This window comes from Boleophthalmus pectinirostris, unplaced genomic scaffold (genome assembly GCF_026225935.1).
Source record: "Boleophthalmus pectinirostris isolate CB_2022bp ecotype Guang Dong unplaced genomic scaffold, ASM2622593v1 HiC_scaffold_13, whole genome shotgun sequence".
Classification (NCBI taxonomy): Eukaryota; Metazoa; Chordata; class Actinopteri; order Gobiiformes; family Gobiidae; genus Boleophthalmus; species Boleophthalmus pectinirostris.
This window is the reverse complement of record NW_026571036.1, coordinates 10,078,930-10,099,160: the sequence shown is the minus strand read 5'-3', so window position 1 is coordinate 10,099,160 and position 20,231 is coordinate 10,078,930. Positions and strand designations below refer to the sequence as shown.

At 41.8% G+C, this 20,231-nt stretch overlaps 2 protein-coding genes across 9 annotated transcripts in view; one reads left to right on the top strand and one right to left on the bottom strand.

Moving 5' to 3' along the window:
- The window catches only part of hey2 (hes-related family bHLH transcription factor with YRPW motif 2), a 41,792-nt gene extending 26,699 nt beyond the window's left edge, over positions 1 to 15,093 (bottom strand). For 5 of the 7 annotated variants that reach the window (XM_055149592.1, XM_055149589.1, XM_055149591.1 and 2 more), the window contains exons 1-3: positions 14,795 to 15,093; positions 14,025 to 14,244; positions 12,159 to 12,267 (exon numbers count right to left, since the gene is read on the bottom strand). The gene's annotated coding sequence lies outside the window, so the exon portion shown is untranslated. Of the gene's footprint in view, positions 1 to 12,158; positions 12,268 to 14,024; positions 14,255 to 14,794 lie in introns of those variants that run through there. The other 2 variants (XM_055149595.1, XM_055149590.1) reach the window with 2 other exon arrangements.
- A 791-nt stretch (positions 15,094 to 15,884) lies between these two features.
- Positions 15,885 to 19,865, top strand: hlx1 (H2.0-like homeo box 1 (Drosophila)). 2 transcript variants are annotated; one of them, XM_020929338.2, is made up of 4 exons: positions 15,885 to 16,481; positions 17,077 to 17,259; positions 17,740 to 17,930; positions 19,071 to 19,865. In XM_020929338.2, exons 1-4 carry the CDS (start codon positions 16,043 to 16,045, stop codon positions 19,413 to 19,415), a joined length of 1,158 nt encoding a protein of 385 aa, XP_020784997.2. In that variant the 5' UTR covers positions 15,885 to 16,042; the 3' UTR covers positions 19,416 to 19,865. The 2 variants fall into 2 exon arrangements, with proteins under 2 accessions (XP_020784997.2, XP_020784998.2); XM_020929339.2 differs by having other exon boundaries at positions 15,887 to 16,481; positions 17,746 to 17,930.
- Positions 19,866 to 20,231: the final 366 nt, after the last annotated feature.

Below are 20,231 nucleotides of genomic sequence, written 5' to 3'. Positions count from 1 at the left end.
CGTTCAATCATTTTACAGGCCACACATGCAAATAGTGTGTTATGGTAAAGTCTGGAAGCTGATATGTGGTGGGCACTTAAGTTGGATCAAAGCGTTATTATTTAGCCAATATAGAGCCAAAACTACTTACTTTTGGAATTTCTTTTACAGCATATTTTGTTAATTATGTCGCTATTCATAAGGATTCATTTTTATTTTAGTATCTGTGTAGTTGTGTCAGTGGTGTGTCACCTCTAGATGGCAACCTTCAGCTAACAACATCATTGACATTGACTTAAAACATGCCCTTTCTCCTCTCAAATGTTACTGACAGTTTGTAGAGGTGTACTTAAGAAAGACTGCTATTTCAAAAATAATATTAGCAAATACCAGTGCACTTGAGTAAATTAACACAACATAGTAAATACAAATTGCAATGTTGAAATATGAAGTAGAGATACCAACACTTTTGCTTACTAAGAAAAATGATCCAGTCGTGTTATGTTACTCAGTGTTTCCCAAACTTTTTTTCTGGGAATTCATATTTTAAAAGTCACAAACCTTCACGAACCAAGTCAATAAACATTATTCATAAATCACAAAATAAAGGTGGATTTGACCATTATTGAACATTACTGAGGATATTTTATTGTTGTCTGAGTGATCAATTAGTATTACTCAAGTTTTAAACAATGAAAAACAGTAATTGAAGCAGAAATAAAAGGATCCATATGTTGCCTATTTGGATATTAAATGTAGCCCATTTCTTTTTCTTTTCAATATTCAATTGAACCAGCAATATTAGAACAAAACAGTCAATAAAGTAATTACAAAAAGATTAGAAATTATACAAATATGTCTTAACATTTCAACATTTCTAATGAGACAGGTGGGCCTGTCTGCGTTTTTGTAGCGTGTTCCAGTCCGGGCTTGCAGGAGGAGAGCGCAACAGCAGATCAATGTCAGAACTTTATATTGCAGACCTACATGCAGATCGTGACAAGGCGACTCAAAAAAATCTCTTGCGACCCAGTCTTTGGGAAACAATGCTCTAACTGCTTTGTATGCGTAAAAGATGTAAATAGTCATATTACAACAATCTATATGCCAAAATTAAAATAATTATAATAATAATATTTTTAAAAATAAAAGGATATTTGATGAACCAAATGTTCTGCCTGCTGATAGCGGTTTTAAATTGGTAATAATTTATCTCTCTTAAAGTTATGATTTGTAGTATTTTGCCAGACTTGTATTCTCGCAAATCACCACTTACTGCTGTCTCATGAAGTGCCAGCTTTGGTCTGACAGAAAGTCCAGAGAGCACAGGTGAGCCTAAATAAAGGTCAGGTGAGGAGAGGGAGAACAGTATTCACATCTGCCATCTACTGGTAGCTTTAAAATAATAATTTCAAACTTGGAGTCTTACAAAGGCAATATTGCTGATCTGTACTTAATATCAAGTACACCAATACATAAACCCTGTTCTAAAACCCCAAAAGTTTTAGAACACCCTAATTTTTCCAGTTATTTATTGCAATTCAAGTCGTGCAAGAGGTTGAAATGTTTCAAATGTAAATACTGAACAGCCACAGGTTTAAAAAAAAAAAAGATAAAAGATACAAAACACAAGTCCAAGCTCTGCCAAAACTATCTCAGGAAAAAACATTGAGCTGGTTTGGGATGACACACATTTATGGAAACTTCTGTAACAGACTTGGGAAGAACTTTCTAAAGAATATTTGATTTCTACTGTAAAAAGAACGAGCCACGAGTGTGTTCAGCTGTTATATGTGCCAAAGGTGGACACTTTCATGAATCAAATTAAAAGTGTGGTGTTCTAAAACTTTTGACCGGTAGTGTAATTAAAAGAAAATGCCCCTTTATTTTTATATTTGTAGACCCCTTTATTTTCAGTCTTCGAATAAGCCCTGAAGTGAACCTCATGCCTATTACAGAGCGCATTAAGTGAGGTAATGTGCTTGGGTTAGCATTGTTTGATCTATGATATTTTTCCATCTGTGGTTTGTAACAGTAGCCTCTGATGAAGCGTTAATGTGAGTACAGTTATCTGCTCTGCGTCAGACTAAATTGTATAACCAACAAGAGCATCGGTGTGGCCATAAACCACCACCGTGACGAACATTTTGCCACCTTATTACTCGATAAGGAAGCAGCTGGGCCCACAGCAGGCTGGTATTCCCATTTCATGTCAAAGCATTTACAAATCATTTAATGTTTACTTATACACTGTTAATCATGCTATTACTTTGTGTACCTGGACGTAGCAGAAAGGGCTTGTCTTTACAGTATGTTATAGATTTTTGTGGTGGTGAGTAATCTTGTTGTTGGGGGAGACACTACAACAAAAATATTGCTTTGAAGAAGATATTCTGAATTCTTTATGAATTAAAGGGACAGTCTGGAGTTTTGGACATAGGGCCTCACTTGGTTGTTTTCAGTCCAAGCACCGCTGGTCTCCAGCAGCTACTTAACATCTGTTCAACTTACAGTATGGAGCTCGATATAAAGTATAACGCAACCAACAGTATGGTCATGATCTGTAGGACCAAAGGAGATAATCTCACATGAGATTTCCTGACTTTTGCCTGTCAAATGTTGTGTTGTCTGTTACAACAAAAATTAAATATCTCGGGCAGGTCATCACTGCGGACATGACAGATGATGATGATATGTATAGACAGTGTAGGACGCTCTATGCTCAAGCAAATATTCTTATGTGTAAATTTGGTTCTTGTACAAATGATATAAAGTTGCTATTGTTTAAATCATACTGTTCACCATTGTACACAGCTCACCTCTGGACTAATTATAAAAAAGACAGTTGGCAAAGACTGCAGGTGGCCTACAATGACGCTTTATGGGTGCTTTTGAGAAGGTCCCCAATGGACGAGTGCTAATGAAATGTTTGTTACTGCATGAGTAAACACTTGGCATACTGCACGTAGAATTTTAATGTGCAGTTTTATCTGCAGACTGAACAAATCAAACAATGAAATGATAATGTCACTCACAAATTTGAGATTCAGTGCAGTAAGATATCAGTCCAATATGTGGAGACACTGGTGTGGTTGTCTTTTAAAAACATAAATGTTTATTGTTTTCTATTGTCACTGTTCTTGTCTGTTTTTAAAATGGACCATGAGTCCAGAATAAAGATGATGATGATGATGATGATGTTTGGAGACACTTTTTAAAATATTCCATCCAGTCCGTGTATTTGCAGACGTCGCTGGTGCTAGACTAGTGCATGTCAATGGTCATAGTTATCCTGACACTAAAAACAGCCTTACCCACTCCACAAAACGCCTGAAGCAAATCTATTATTATGCCAGACTGTCGATGTGAATGTCTGTGTCGAAAGAATAATTTTAGAAGTAAAACTAACTTTGCATGTCTGAGCAGCAGCAGCAGTGAGTTGTACGTCCTGATAGAAAGTTTGGCAGTGGCGGACTGATATATGAGAAAATAGTCCCTCAACGTGCGACGATTCATGTGATGCAAGGTTAGTTTTATTTCAAACATTATTCTATTGACACAGACATTCACAACGACAGTCTGGCGTAATAACAGATTTGCTTTGGTTGTTTTGTGGAGTGGGTAAGACTGTTTTTAGTGGCAAGATAACTATGGCCATTGACATGCACTAGTCTAGCACCAGCGACCTCTGCAAATACAAGGACTGGATGGAATATTTTAAAAAGTGTCTCCACATGCCTACAACACTCTGGCTCACTAGGAAATGAGGTCCTATGTCCAAAATTCCAAACTGTTCCTTTAAGTACATACATTTTCTGAGTTTCCAAAATGTGTTTAATTTTTCCCTTCAGTGGCCTTAGGCAGTACTCCAGGATGGTACCGTTTAGATCTGTTGAGAGACATTAAAAAAATATCACAGGGGACTGAAAAACATTGTGGATTTCTGCAGAATCAACGAGCAAAGCACTAAACGGTTAATCTGAGGTGAGGAAAACATTTGGTTTGTAAATGATAGATGGCCAATGAGCTGCTTTGTTTCACATGCGTCACTGAAATAAACAAATCTGATTTGACGATTGTGTTTGGATCTGACTCGAGACCCGATGGAGACAGTGGTGACCAGACTGATATCCTTGTGTATAAAAAAAAGACACATAAAGATCAATCTGGATTTGATTCGATTCGCTTTGTGTTTATGCTGCACTACCACATTACTTTTGTTTTATTTAACCAAATTTGTCTCGGTGTGTGTGGTCGGAGGGCTTTTTTTGTTGTTTTGTATTTGTTGTGCGTGTTGTTTTATGTTGATTATTGTATTTTGTTAAATCTTATATTGTGTTGTCCTTAATTTACAAAAAAATAAGATCAATCTGGATTTATCAGACAACAGGACACAGGGAAAGGACGTTTTGTTGCTCACTGAGATCTTTGTTATTGTATTTTAAATGCTCATTGTGCTTAAATTGCGCCTCTGGGATAAATAAAATTATACTAAATTGTAACTCTGATAAGTCTGCTTCAAAATCTGCTTCAAAAGTGCTTAGCTTTGACCTGGGAGAAACCCTGCCTTAAGTGCGCCTTATGTTTAGATGTATTGTTTAGTGATGGCTTAGTCCTGTCCTCTCTGTGACAGCCTCAACAGTGGACAAAACCCAGTAGGCCCTATAATAGTTTGTTATTACGACGTCTCTGTTAGCGTTGGTCTTTTCTCTTCAGCTCACCGGCTTGATTTAACTTTAACTGTGTGTACGCTTTGCACACTGGAGCTGTGGGGGGACACTGAACCCGCTGCACAAGAGGCGACTTTAATCTGCCTCAGTGTAAACACGCGAATTTGCTCAACGGCACTAAGTCACTGTGATATTTAAAAGCGTCCATTACGGCAACCCCTTTCGCGTGTTTACATCATAGGCCATAGTGATTAGTCTAGCACTCCACTGTCCGGCTAACGACCACTTCACGTCTTCAAAACTGGCCCCGCAAATAGAAATGCCGTCATGTGAAGGAATTTATTCTTCTTATTCGAACGAGCTCAGTCTGTGGAGACACTTCAAATACATTAGGGGGAAAGGAATGGCTATATTAGACCTAATAGTTGCCACTTTACAAATCAGCAGGATAATTATGCGAGTTCTGATGTGACTGAGCAAATGGTTTTCCGTCGGCAATGCCATATCATTTTAATAGTTTTGGGAGAATTAATAGTTTTCCAAAGGTGGCAAATGGCGTACACTGGACAATATAAACACGTAAGGAAAGTCTACAAGCTCTGTCACCCTTTCCTTTCTTTACTTTGCTAAAAAGTGTTTCAAAAAGGTGCGTAGTATTTGCAGTTGAACATCTACATAAACAATATTGAACTATTTTTATTTAGTGACTCACATAAATTCTTTAAAAGTGCTCTATGCCACATTTCTGGTTGAGGAATGTTCTACAGTCTGGCATAAAACATATCTATCTTACATTTGTTTACAGGCTTTTTATTGCTGAAGAAAAACATGGCCTGGTGGTATCATCTGTTTGTCTTCAAGGTAGAGCTATGACGTTCTTTTATTTTACAATGCGGTTTGTATTTGTGTAATCCTTCAGTCATCCAGGTAGTTTCCATAGTGGTCCATGCCCTTACTAGTTAGGGTGAATTTCAAAGAGTTTCAAAATAAAAAAAAAAACTGGGAAATCCCTGGTTTTTTGGTGGTTGGTAATAATAAAATTGCAAAACGAGTGCGTAATTAAGGAAAACTGTGATGCAGAGACCATTTAGGACTAACACGTGAGCCAGTATAGTCACATTTTTTTTGTACTTTGGTCATTTTTAAGCAGATTTAACCAAAATATCGTGATATCGTATTGTCAAAGTTCTCACAATAATATCGTGGACCATCACAATATATTGAATTACAATTCTGACTTCTTGGGTTCTTTTTAAAGACAATACAGTAAAGTGTATTTACCTTGTTGACATGTTTCGGCTGCTGCTGCGAGCCATCTTCAGTGTTGGTGGTGACGTTTCATATATCAGCTGTTGTTACTTCCTGTAGGCGTGGTTAGTTTGATGAACCTGGCACGTTGCTCAGACTGACCACGCCTCCCGTCGCCCGGTGTTCTCTGGAGGAGGGTGTCCCAGGTGTGTGAAAGAAGGAACGCTCCGTCATCACAGTTAATGCTGTCAGTGCCTCGTTTCCTGATTTCACTGTCCTCCTTGATCCAGCGTTTGAACTTGTTGTTTTTCGATCCAATGACCCCGAGCCCCCATAATGTGGTTATTTCTTTTACATTGGTCTGATATGGCGGAAACATGTCAACAAGGTAAATACACTTTATTGTAAAAGAACCCAAGAAGATAAAGTACATAAGAAGACAAAATTAACATCTTTGGCTGAATTACAAGTCTCTTTGCTTAAATTAAGAGTTATGGTGCAGCAATAACTTAAAAAAGACAGAGGGAACTACATAGACCATGATCCTTTGCTCTATTTCAGTGTAAACTACATGAAGAAATAACAGTTCTAAGCAATTTTAAGTCTTAGTTCTTTGGATTAAGTCTTGTCAAGGTATTTTAAAAGGTTAGTTAGCCTCCACAAAATATCGCAATAAATATCGTACCGTGAGATGTAAATCGTGAAAATATCTTACCGAGAGATTTGGATACTGTTTCACGCCTACTATTACAAGATCATTCTAAAGTTATTCAGGAAAGGTCTTTAAGTCTTTGAACTTTAAATTCATAAACTCCAAAACTGAATGATTTTGCCTGTTCCGCTATATTTATCTGTCACCACCTTCTGCGCTCCACCTCTTATTACAATATGAATGAAACAATCACCTGAGTTGGTTGACCTGGTGTGGTCGGCACAGTTCTTGTTTTCATTCGACTTGGGCTCCTTTCTCCTGCATCCCTTTGCTCAAACCATGGCTCCGTGCCCAACAGAAGGCTGTGTACAATGGCCCAGGTCCCATTAAATCTGCAAAAGTTCCTTCCTCGGATAAACATGGCCAGAAATAGTCCTGCTGGCTCGGGCCTCACAGTCTTTTACAGAGGGGAGCAATAATTCTCAGTGTAATAATGGAAATGGTTTAATTTGGTCTCTGATCCCCAAACCTGCAGGGGCCCATTCAGTTTTCCTTAGACTGATAAGGCGCTCTCAGAACGCCCGTTAAGTAATTGGAGCACAACAATAGCCGCGATAGCTCGTCTATACAATGTTTATTTGTGTTTGTTAGCGTGCCATAGATGCTTTGATATTTGATTGTTTGTTTAAGCCACGTTTTATGACTTTAATTATGCGTGTCTTCTTGTTTTGAAAGCTACGGAGTTTAAAAAATACATCACAACTCAATAAAGGGTGCACCATGTAACTTTGTAAGATTTTATTGTTTTACTTAAAATGTTCTACAGTATTGAATTTCTCTTGTTGAGCTTGAATTTATTTAAATACATGGATTCTTACATCTTCACTACGACTTGGTATCATTCAGAAGTTGCCGATACGATACACACCTCGATACATAGGCCACGATTTGATACTTATCCTCCTGAGACCCGGCCCATTCATTTGTGTCCTTTATAGTGGACATTGAGTTAGTCAGTGTTTTGAGACAGATTCTTAATGGGGGAATAGTTTCCTCTGCCTAAATAGGGCTGGGGGATTATAGAGTACTATCATATCCAGGATAAAAAAAAATAAAGTCAATAGGAGTTAGTTTGTGGCTGCACTATTATTAAAAAATATAAAAAAATTAAAAGGGAGTCTAAAAACTTTTTGAGGCGACTGTACACCCAAATGTCCCCAGCGTCCATTACAGAGGACATGTTATAAAATTATAAATAAAAATAAAATGAACAAAATCTAAATGATAAGGTGTTCATTTACCTCCAAATAGATAGAAAATCACCAAATTTATATATATATATATATATATATATATATATATATATATATATATATATATAAAACAGTATTTTTTTGGATCCCAGGAGGATATCTCGATACAGTGAGTAAGTTTACAATTTGATACGATTCAATACGATATATTTCAAATTGATTCGATAGGGTTTAATAAAAAATATTAGCTAAATCATGGCTGTGATACTAAAAGTCTTTGTTAAACCACTTCTTGTGCAAAGTTCATATGAAACACAAACATTTTAATCATCAAAACAGTGAAAATGTCAAATATGTCACATAAACGAGTTTCCTTTCTCTAAACAAGCAACAAAACTGTAGCTCTGTAACAAAATAATTTAGTAAAATAAACCAAAAAATACTCTTGACTATATATCGATACAGCAGCCCACGATATCAATACTGTATCAGCACATTAAACGATACAATATATCAATACCCCCTCCTTGAACCGTCACCTTATCGTGGTGGAGGGGTTTGAGTGCCCGAATGATCCCGGGAGCTATGTTGTCGGGGGCTTCATGCCCCTGGTAGGGTCACCCAAGGCAAACAGGTCCGGGGGGACGGGTCAGACGAAGAACGGTTCAGAAGCCCCTATGATGAGTGTACGAGCAAGGCCAGTTACGTCGCCCGGATTGGCGTCACCGGGGCCTCACCCTGGAGCCAGGCCTGGGGTGGGTGCTCGCCAGCGAGCGCCTGGTGGCCGAGCCTCCCCCCACGGGGCTCGGCCGGGCTCAGCCCGAAGGAGCGACGTGGGGCCGTCCTCACGTGGGCCCACCACCCGCAGGAGGATCCATATGGGGCCGGTGCAGAGAGATCTGGGCAGCAGTCGACGGCGGGGGCCTCGGCGACCGGATCTCCGGACATGGAGACTAGCTCTGGGGACATGGAATGTCACCTCGCTGGGGGGTAAGGAGCCTGAGCTTGTGCGGGAGGTTGAGCGTTACCGACTAGATATAGTCGGCCTCACCTCCACGCACAGTTTGGGCTCTGGAACCCAACTCCTTGAGAGGGGCTGGACTCTCCATTTCTCTGGCGTTGGCCGCGGGGAGCGGCGGCGGGCTGGTGTGGGCCTGCTCATTGCCCCACAGCTCAGCCGCTGTGTGTTGGAGTTCACCCCGGTGAACGAGAGGGTCGCGTCCCTGCGCCTTCGGGTCGGGGACAGGTCTCTCACTGTGGTGTCGGCCTACGGGCCGAACAGCAGTGCTGAGTACCCGGCCTTCTTGGAGTCCTTGGGAGGGGTACTAGACAGTGCACCGACCGGGGACTCCGTTGTTCTCCTGGGGGACTTCAACGCCCACGTGGGCAACGACAGTGACACTTGGAGAGGGGTGATTGGGAGGAACGGCCTCCCCGATCTGAACCCGAGTGGTGTTTTGTTATTGGACTTCTGTGCTAGTCACAGTTTGTCCATAACAAACACCATGTTCGAGCACAAGGGTGTCCATAAGTGCACGTGGCACCAGGACACCCTAGGCCGGAGGTCGATGATCGACTTTGTCGTCGTGTCATCTGATCTCCGGCCGCGTGTCTTGGACACTCGGGTGAAGAGAGGGGCTGAGCTGTCAACTGATCACCACCTGGTCGTGAGTTGGGTTCGCTGGCGGAGGAGGAAGCCGGAAAGACCTGGCAGGCCCAAGCGTGTAGTGAGGGTCTGTTGGGAACGTCTGGCGGAGCCCTCTGTCAGAGGGACCTTCAACTCGCACCTCCGGGAGGACTTCTCCCGGATTCCGGGGGAGGCTGGAGATATGGAGTCCGAGTGGGCTTCATTCTCGGCCTCTATTGTCAATGCAGCTGCTCGGAGCTGTGGGCGTAAGGTCTGTGGTGCCTGTCGCGGCGGCAACCCCAGAACCCGGTGGTGGACACCGGAAGTAAGGGATGCTGTCAAGCTGAAGAAGGAGTCCTATCGGGCCTTGCTGGCTCGGGGGACTCCTGAGGCAGCTGACAGGTACCGGCGGGCCAAGCGTGCTGCAGCCCGTGTGGTCGCGGAGGCAAAAACTCGGAGCTGGGAGGAGTTCGGGGAGGCCATGGAGAAGGACTATCGGACGGCCTCAAAGAGATTCTGGCAAACCGTCCGGCGCCTCAGGAGGGGAAAGCAGTTCTTCACCAACACTGTTTACAGTGCGGGGGGAGAGCTGTTGACCTCGACTGGGGACGTTGTCCGGCGGTGGAAGGAATACTTTGAGGATCTCCTCAATCCCACCGTCACGTCCTCCGAGGAGGAGGCCGAGGCTGGGGACTCAGAGGCGGACTCATCCATCACCCTGGCCGAAGTCACTGAGGTGGTTGGCAAGCTCCTTGGTGGCAAGGCTCCGGGGTTGGATGAGATCCGTCCTGAGTACCTGAAGTCTCTGGATGTTGTGGGGCTGTCTTGGCTGACACGCCTCTTCAACATCGCGTGGCGGTCGGGGACAGTACCTCTGGACTGGCAAACCGGGGTGGTGGTCCCTCTGTATAAGAAGGGGGACCGGAGGGTGTGTTCCAACTATAGGGGGATCACACTCTTCAGCCTTCCCGGTAAGGTCTATGCCAGGGTACTGGAGAGGAGAATCCGGCCGATAGTCGAACCTCGGATTCAGGAGGAGCAGTGTGGTTTTCGTCCTGGCCGTGGAACACTGGACCAGCTCTACACTCTCCATAGGGTGCTCGAGGGTTCATGGGAGTTTGCCCAACCAGTCCACATGTGTTTTGTGGATCTGGAGAAGGCATTCGACCGTGTCCCTCGTGGCGTCCTGTGGGGGGTGCTCTGGGAGTATGGGGTCCGGGGCCCTTTGCTAAGGGCTGTCCGGTCCCTGTATGACCGGAGCAGGAGCTGTGTTCGCATTGCCGGCAGTAAGTCAGACCTGTTCCCGGTGCATGTTGGACTCCGCCAGGGCTGCCCTTTGTCACCGGTTCTGTTCATTGTATTTATGGACAGAATTTCTAGGCGCAGTCAGGGGCCGGAGGGGGTCCGGTTTGGGGACCACAGGATTTCATCTCTGCTGTTTGCGGACGATGTTGTCCTGTTGGCTTCATCGAACCAGGACCTGCAATGTGCACTGGGGCGGTTTGCAGCCGAGTGTGAAGCGGCTGGGATGAAGATCAGCTCTTCCAAGTCCGAGGCCATGGTTCTCGACCGGAAAAAGGTGGCTTGCCCTCTCCGGGTGGGTGGGGAGTCTTTGCCTCAAGTGGAGGAGTTCAAGTATCTCGGGGTCTTGTTCACGAGTGAGGGAAGGACGGAACGTGAGATTGACAGGCGGATCGGTGCAGCTTCGGCAGTGATGCGGTCGCTGTATCGGACCGTTGTGGTGAAGAGGGAGCTGAGTCGAAAGGCGAAGCTCTCGATTTACCGGTCAGTCTTCGTTCCTACTCTCACCTATGGTCATGAGCTCTGGGTAGTGACCGAAAGGACGAGATCGCGGATACAAGCGCTCGAAATGAGTTTCCTCCGCAGGGTGGCTGGGCGCTCCCTTAGAGATAGGGTGAGGAGCTCAGTCACACGGGAGGAGCTCGGAGTAGAGCCGCTGCTCCTCCACGTCGAGAGGAGCCAGTTGAGGTGGCTCGGGCATCTGTTCCGGATGCCTCCTGGGCGCCTCCCTCGGGAGGTGTTCCGGGCATGTCCCGCCGGGAGGAGGCCCCGGGGAAGACCCAGGACACGCTGGAGGGACTATGTCTCTCGGCTGGCCTGGGAACGCCTCGGGGTCCCCCGGAGGAGCTGGAGGACGTGTCTGGGGTGAAGGAAGTCTGGGAGTCCCTGCTTAGGCTGCTCCCCCCGCGACCCGGCCCCGGATAAGCGGACGAAAATGGATGAAATGGATGGATATATCAATATTTCAATATTTTTGCATGCCCTACTCTCCACAGATCAGACATGTAACTTGACTTGGAGACACTATATGTTTGTTTCTATGGTGACAGATAATAGCATAGCATTAAAGCTGTAGATAAACACATGAAGATCAAGTTACAAGTCAGAGCTGTGGAGAGGCAAGTCAGATTTTCATGGTATTTCTTTTAATTTAATGTCATACTATAACATACCATAACATCTCCCGAGCAGACTCCACCAGAAAAGTTAAATTTTACAGTTTTAATTCTATTGTTAAATGCCACGGGGGCTGGTAAAACTCTTATGATCAATATGCAAAATTTATGATGCATTGGACAGGTATGTTGGAACAGGGACAGTCTTTTTTTGTCTTTATGAAAATACCATTTGAGTGAGAGACTTCAGCACATATTGTAGAATCTTAAACCCAAGATGATTTAGCGCAAAAAATATGTACATTAACTTACCTGTACATGTGTCTTTTCTTCATTCTCACAGATTTTGAATGATGCCGGAGTTGCTGGCACAAGCAGAAATCCCACCTGCGATCATTTATACAGCTCCGCAGAGAGACGCCTGGAAAAAGGGGAAATGGAGGTGAATAATAGTGTCCAGTGGAGCTCTGGCAGCGAATGTAATGTTTCAGTTTTTACAGGTGATTTGTGCTGAACGTGTTCTGAAAGGATATTTTTCATGATACTCAACCTGAACTTGAATAGAAGGACATGAGTCTGTATTCTTATTAAAACCATGGCTTACAATCTGTGTGTATTTTTGATCCAGAGTGCCCAATCTGCACCCAGTATGCGAACAGAGATGGCAGAGTTGTTGTACACACTTTTGAACCCACACACAGAACTTCTTTCGGTCTACTATTAGGTAAATACTGCTCATTTTGGGGAAAAAAAGTAAATTTAAATGTGAATATTTTGTTATGTTGAAAATAAAATAGTTGTAGTGTTCAGGGATTGTTTATAGATACTAGAGGTGGGGACTTGCGAGTCAGACTTGAGTCACTATTTTTAAGACTTGAAACTTGGCTCGATAAAATGGACTAATACTTGGGAATTGACTTGGACTTGAAGGTAAGTAACTTGGGACTTGACTCGGATTTGAGGCCTGTGACTTGAGAAGACTTACCATAATACTTCTCCAAAAATATATATATGTTTCTAGAAAATACTTTTCACTTTTCAGTTGATAAATGCGGTGCTGAATTTTAAAGGAACAAACTGGAACATGTCTGTTCCACTTCTGTGTTTGTTACTATGGCAACAGTAACTGAAGTACTGTGATGTGGTATCATCAAAAGTACTATAGTAATATACAGTAAAACATGATCCTTCCATTTCAGTACAGACTACACGACAAAATAACTGTTATTAACAGGGCTGGGTATCATTAAGAAGTTGCCGATACGATACATATCTCGATACAGTGCACTTTCAATTCGATATGATATATTTCAAAACGATTCAATACAGTTCACTAAAAACGAATGGCTAAATCATGGCTGTAATTCTAAAAGTCTTTATTAAACCACTTCTTGTGCAAAGTTCATATTAAACACAAACATTTTAATCAACAAAACAGTGAAAATATCAAACGTGTTGCATAAACGAGTTTCCTTCCTTTAAACAAGCAACAATACTGTAGTGCTGTAACAAAATAATTTTGTAAAATATACCAAAAAAATACTCTTGGCTATATATCGACACAGCAGCCCACAATATTGATACTGTATTGTCACATTAAACAATATGATAAATCGAAATTTCAATATTTTTGCACACCCCTAGTTATTAAGTATTTTTAAATCTGAATTATTTCTGTTCTGACTGTAATTATTCACACTCCGATTTTATATAAATACTCATACATAAATATACCATGACTTTTAAATTACAATTTAGTTTAAAATTCATATAAATTACAAAAATCTAAGCTATATTTGGTAGTGTATCTTAAAGACTTGAAACCACTTGGACTTGACTTGAACTTATGGGGCCAGTGATTCGAGACTCGACTTGTACTTACCTGTATTTGACTTGGAACTTGACTCAGACTTGAGACTTACTTGAGACTTGCAAAACAACGACTTGGTCCCACCTCTGATAGATACACTGAAGGGTTTATCTTTCTAGTAAATAGACCTAAAATGGTTCTAAGTGGCCAGTGTGATAATAATAGAAACAAATAGAGCACTGTTGCTCTGTACAAATGCGTTTTCCTGCATACAGGCCTCACATATTAAACCGTCAGTCAGTGAATAAATCTCGCCCCTGCATAAGCATATCCTGTGCTGTCAGGTGACCCAATGCGCGTAAACTCACCGAGCGCTGTTTTTGATGCTTCCCGCTGAAAAAACCTCATCGTCGGTCACTGAAATAACTGGAGGCGTGCTGTGTCTGCCATATCCTCTTCCCTGGATTGTTTTGACTGCGTGATGGAGGGCAAACCTTCAGTATCTCACTGCTAATTTTAACCCGGAAAAGTCTCACTCGAAAACACCGTGATGATAGGAGGCAGCCGGGGTCATCGTGGCTTCCGCGCCTATGAATCAAGAGCAAAAAGGAAAAAAAAAAAGAATGCGCGCTACTTCAGAGGCTATTGTTTTGCGCACATGCGACGAGAAGTCCAGAGACATGACGCCGTGCACCTGCGAGCTGCGTGCGTCCATCTGAAAGGAGCGTCAGTCAAACATCGAAAGTGGAGCACACGGGACGCTTTATCTTTAAATTTTACGCACAGACAAAATATACACTTAAATATTAATATAGGCCTATTAAATGTGGGTGTTGTTTTCTATTAAAATAACACATCGAATACCTAAATATCAAGCTATTTTTCTGCTTTTAAATTGTTTCCCCATTCGATTTCATTTAGGATTCGCCGTTATTATATTTCTTTCTTTGTTCATTTTTTGTTATTATTTAGGGTCTAAGCTATATTTATGGTCTATTAGTTAAATTATTTTAGCATTGCGCTTTATTGCAGGTCAAACCCCTCCTGGAAATTGTAATTTATTGGCTACAGCGCTTCCTTTTATAAAACCGTATCCTTTCAACCGCATTTAATCTAATTTTTTCTCTGTTCTTCCTACCTTTTAAGTGCAGGTCACAAGATGGCATTGGCCGTGACCCGCAGTGAGAATCTTGAGGGGCCTTGCGGATGAAGTATCGCCTCTGATGTTAATTGTGTTTTCGTTTTCGCGGGGAATAGATTTCCTCTGTTTATTATGAGCATGGGGACGGATTTGCGTCACCGTGCAACTTGCAGGTCGAGATAAAGTTGCACAAATATTGAAAGAAGGAAGTGCTAACAGTCATTATAAAGTGTCCCCCCCTGCACCGGAAGAAATAAGGATTTCTGCTGTATCCTAAAATACTGGAACAGCTTCTATTTTAGGGGCACATCTAGCAGGCGTATCCGCTCATTTAACACGAATCACAGCCCATCAAAAACAGGATGAGACGGAGCTAATAGAAGCACTGATTGCATTTGAACGGCGCATAGACAATAATAGCCTATTATACGCCTTATATTAGCCTTGGCTCTTTCGTATGAAATTTAATCACACTGTTTGTTGTTTTAAATGGGCTTTTCCAATTACAAAATATGAATTATATTAGAGGTGTCACATTACGCACACGACAAATAATTTTCTGATGTAACTTATTTAAATGGAAGCCGGATAATTTTGTATAAATATAAAGCATTATTAATAATTAGTAATTCATTGTGCATTATGAATCTCCATAATTAAAAAATAGAGACGTTTTGTATCAATTTTCTTCTTGTAAGGGCGTTTTCTGCTTTGACAAATGTGTACGTAATTTGTGCGTAAAATGTAATTGTGCCATACGCTCAGTCATTGCTGCATTACTTCAAATGTATCCACTCATATTTTTTTTAATACCCATGCCTGCTTTCATTCACATTTGTCCGTTGCTATAAAGAGAAAAATCTTGAGAATGAAGTTGTGGGATCGTGCCACATTTTGCGGTCACAAGAGGGAGTGGCCTCTCGTTAAGTGATCAATCCATCATCTCGGGATCAAAATTGCTGCTCTCCCAGGTCATGTGTGTGTGTGCGCGAGTGCGAGGGTTACTTACACATCTTCATCTGAGAGGGCGTGATGTGAGCCTCGACGCGCCGCTGCCATTGGCTCAAAAAACGACCAATCAGTGTCAGAGACTGAACTTCATGCCGCGTCCGACCCAGAGCTTGGGATTTCAGAGTTGTGAGAGCAATATTGCACTTCCACTCAGAGGAACGACCAGCTGCGGGGTTTTAGCTATCTTTGCCTTTTCAACAAGCCGTCATATGTGTGTCTGAGTGCGGCTACGGGATGTACACAACCGGACTCAACCCCTTTTACGCATCGAACTTCAGCCTCTGGTCTGCGTACTGCGCGGGGGGCTTCGCTGTGGATACCATGAAGAAGCCGTCATTTTGCATTGCAGATATTTTACAAGCGGGAGACGGGGAGAACATCCCGAGTTCCTCCGCTCTCATGGTGCACATGGGGCACCACAGGACGCAGGGGCGCGCTGGCACACCTCCCCTGCGCCCCTCTCCAGTCGCTCCGGAGCCAGCTTTATACGCGGCCAGGTTGAGCCCCGCATCGCCCTACCACAGACACGGACTACAGCTAACTTCAGTGTCCCGGACCGCGTTCACCTCCCAGCAAGCACCGCCGCCTTCCAGTAAAGACCTCAAGTTTGGAATAGATCGGATACTTTCCACGGACTTTGATCCAAAAAGTAAAGAAAAGTCGTCATTAAGAGGTGAGGAGATCATTTTACGCATAATTGTCTTTTATCATTATTGCCTGTTTTATTTAAACTTTTAAACAAAACAACGTGCCTAATGCTTTATGCTCAAATTAAACTTTTGTAAACAATAAAAAAATCAATCTAGTGCTTCTGGTTTATGGACCTATTCACAGCAGAGAAGATACTAAATCTACTTTGAATGTGTACACAGCCAGAAAGTCACAAACCACAATGCCACTGAGCCCATTGCGCAATTTGTGCAAAGTGTGTATTTGCTGTCAGAAAGACATTACATGCAGGGAGTCCTCCAGGGCAATTCCATTTCCTTAGGCTACACAAGTCAAGTTCAGAGGTCACAGAACTAACAACAGCGTGGGCTTGTGAATATTTTCCTTAATTCTAATATTTTAACTAGTATTTTTAGAGTGTATGAAAGAAAAACATGTCTAAGCTATTTCCAGCACGGACCACAGTGTTGTGTTACATAGATCATAGATTTTTACTTTACTTTTCTAATACTTAAACCAAAAGTTTATAAGTAAGTTGCATGTTATGTCCATACCTTTCACCCATTACAAACAACTGCATATTTCTGGCTCTATGACAGATCTTACCTCCATCGTAAGCTCAAACCGTCAGTCAGGGCTCCACCATGTTGCGGTCCAGCCTGCGTCCGGCCAGTACTACTCTTCCATAGACCCGGCGATGAGCGAAGCAGCCTCCATGATGGGCGCACTAGGCAGCAGCAGCAGGCAAACAGGCCAGCATCAGTTTCAAGACAGCTTTCCAGGTGGTTACCACAGACATCCCACAAGCACAAGTGGAAAGAGTGTTCAACTATCACTAAAAATGATGTAACTGTTATTAAAAAAAAAGGACATAAGAAATTAAATCTTCAACTCAAAACCAAAGTTGTCTGTTGCAACAATTAGAATTTCCTTTCCTTCCTTTCACCTGTGCCAGACTAAACATTGAAAACAAATGAAATAAATCTTGGATCAAGTCTTTCTAAAATCATTTGTCTTAAAATCATAATCTTAACAATAGTTCCACCTCTGTTGAATTGCTGTTTTCAGATTCCCGAAATTGATTATCGGATTGGGGCCTGAGCTCTTGTATTATTTACTTGATTTGACATGATTTGTTTACTGTTAAATTCACTTCTATAATAATTAGCCATAATATCTGCCACCATCTTTAAACAAAACAGAAACTGCTGTAATGTGAGGGTGTTATTTTGTCGTCTTTACCTGTATGTTTATATTTACTGTCCTAGGCCCCTATGCTGTCCTCACCAAAGACACAATGCCCCAAACCTACAAGAGGAAGAGGTCATGGTCCAGGGCGGTGTTCTCCAACCTGCAGCGAAAAGGCCTGGAAAAGAGATTTGAAATTCAGAAATATGTCACCAAACCGGACAGGAAGCAGCTGGCCGCCATGTTGGGTCTCACAGACGCACAGGTGAGGAGTGACTGCACAGGCCTTTTATAACTTTAATGACATATTATTTATCGTTCTCTTTACAATTATTATATTATATTAGAGCTCCATCATTATAAAGACCTTTTATACAGTTATACCATAATAATTGTCACGTTTACTCACATGTAAACTGGCTTGGTTTTGTTTGTATTGTAATTCACATATTGCTGCTGGCCGCTGGTGTGTTCATCTTTAATACTATGACCATGTTTTACTTCCTAAAAAGTAGCAACATTTAAAAAAAATCCTATTTATTTTTTTTATTTCACGTAACTGCATTGCATTATTATAACTACGTCAACTTTCTATTATTTTTAACTATGTTGAAGTATATTTATTCGGTTTTATCACTGGACTCTTGTGTTTTATAAATGTAGATACTGATACGAATCAAGAGTGTAATGAATTATTTAGGCCTATACAAGATTTTTCTCAGCTATTGTCATCTAGGGCTAATGGCTCACAGATTAACTACAGTTTTATTCTAATTACAAAAAAGATATATGTAACTCTTGACTTAATAAAAGAAAAATGTTAGTAATTTTAGGGGGGAAGGATCAGCGTAATGATAGTTTGATTCAGTAATTGTCTAATAACAGAAAAATTCACCAAATTACATACTGACTACAAACTTAAATTGCCTGTCCATTCAACCGGGTTCCTTTTTTCATTTAATGCAAATGCCACATAATTGTGTAAGTGAACCAAAGTCTTTCCTTTCCACTCAAACAGAACTTTTTTTATTTTCAACAATAAACAAAAATCACTTACCAACTAAGACCAAAGCATGAGCCTATCATTAAGGTTGTGGTCCATGTTTTTAGGCCTTAAATACAGGGCATGCCTATGGTGTATGGTGTATTTACCTATATGGATTACCTAGTAGGCCAAATATGAGGCAGTCTAAAGTGTGCTTTTCTGAAGAGCTCAAGTTCTCCTTTCCATGACAAGGGAAGTGCATGATTTCAATATATTTCAGCTTAACCTATTATTAGGCCAATAGGTTTCTAAACCTGACTAAGACTGCCTCGTTAAAATTTCACAAGAATAGGTTCAAAACGTCTTTACTCTTTCTATGTGCAGATTTTACCCCAGGATTTGGCTTTATGTTTTTTGCAGGTGAAGGTCTGGTTCCAGAACAGGCGCATGAAGTGGCGACACTCCAAAGAGGCGCAGGCCCAGAAGGAGAAGGATCCAGCGGGGGACAAGACTCTGCCCGAGGCCCCGGAGAGCAAAGACCCGATCGAGTCCGACTGCGACAGCGAGCCCCGGACCGACTGCGAGTCCGACGACCCCGCGGAGGCAGACGAGGACGACGCGGCGCATTTGGACGTTTCTTCGGTTCTGAACAATCAAACCAGCGTGATTATGAGCGGCACATGCGCACCGAGCAGTCCGCCCGGGAGCGAGGAGGGGCCGGCCACTACCCCCACGGACACAGCGGCCTCCCAGGTGCTCCTATGAAAGCCAATGTCAGCACGGGTTTAACTCACGAACTATGGCGTATAAAAGTGTTAAATAAGTCAGGCATGGCTTTCTAAAACGACGGACTCTGGACTGTGGCAGGTATGGTTAGCGAGGCCCGTGGAGGCGCAAATAAATAAGATTAAAACCGAAATGTTAGTTCATTTGACACAGCTAACTTCCGCCACTAAACAAACATGCGGTGCCACGTGTTGTCGTTTTATTAGCAGTTTTCGTGCCTTGATGTTTTTTTTTCCTCAAGTGAAGACAAAACTGCGGTTGTGAATTTTATTTTCAGGTTATGAACCACTTGTTTCACGTTACAAAATCTCAGAACATCAGATGGTGTTTAAATATTTTGTCTGAATATATTTGTGCTATTTTGTTATTGATAATTTGCACTGAAAACTATGTAAATAAAACGTTTCCTATGTAAGAAAAATGTCAAAAGTGTACGATGTATTCAATAATTCAACAATTCAGTAAAACTTATACATTACTTATACAAACTGATATTAATAACACAATATAATAGTGTTTCTATTGTTGGATACAGTTTTGTTATTAATATTTTAAGCCCACTATTTTGCATCTTATTGTGTAAATTCATTAGGGATACCTAAAAAAATCATTTATTTGTGTGATTACCACTTTCAACTTGATATATTACAACAAAAATCATCATAAACTACTATAAAAACACTACCTTTCCCCATCTATATAAATGTTACAAGGCAATATAAAGTAATATTGTAATGTAAAATCCAGCAATATTGCATAGAGTGATTATGTTTTAGTTTATTTCTTGTAGTATAA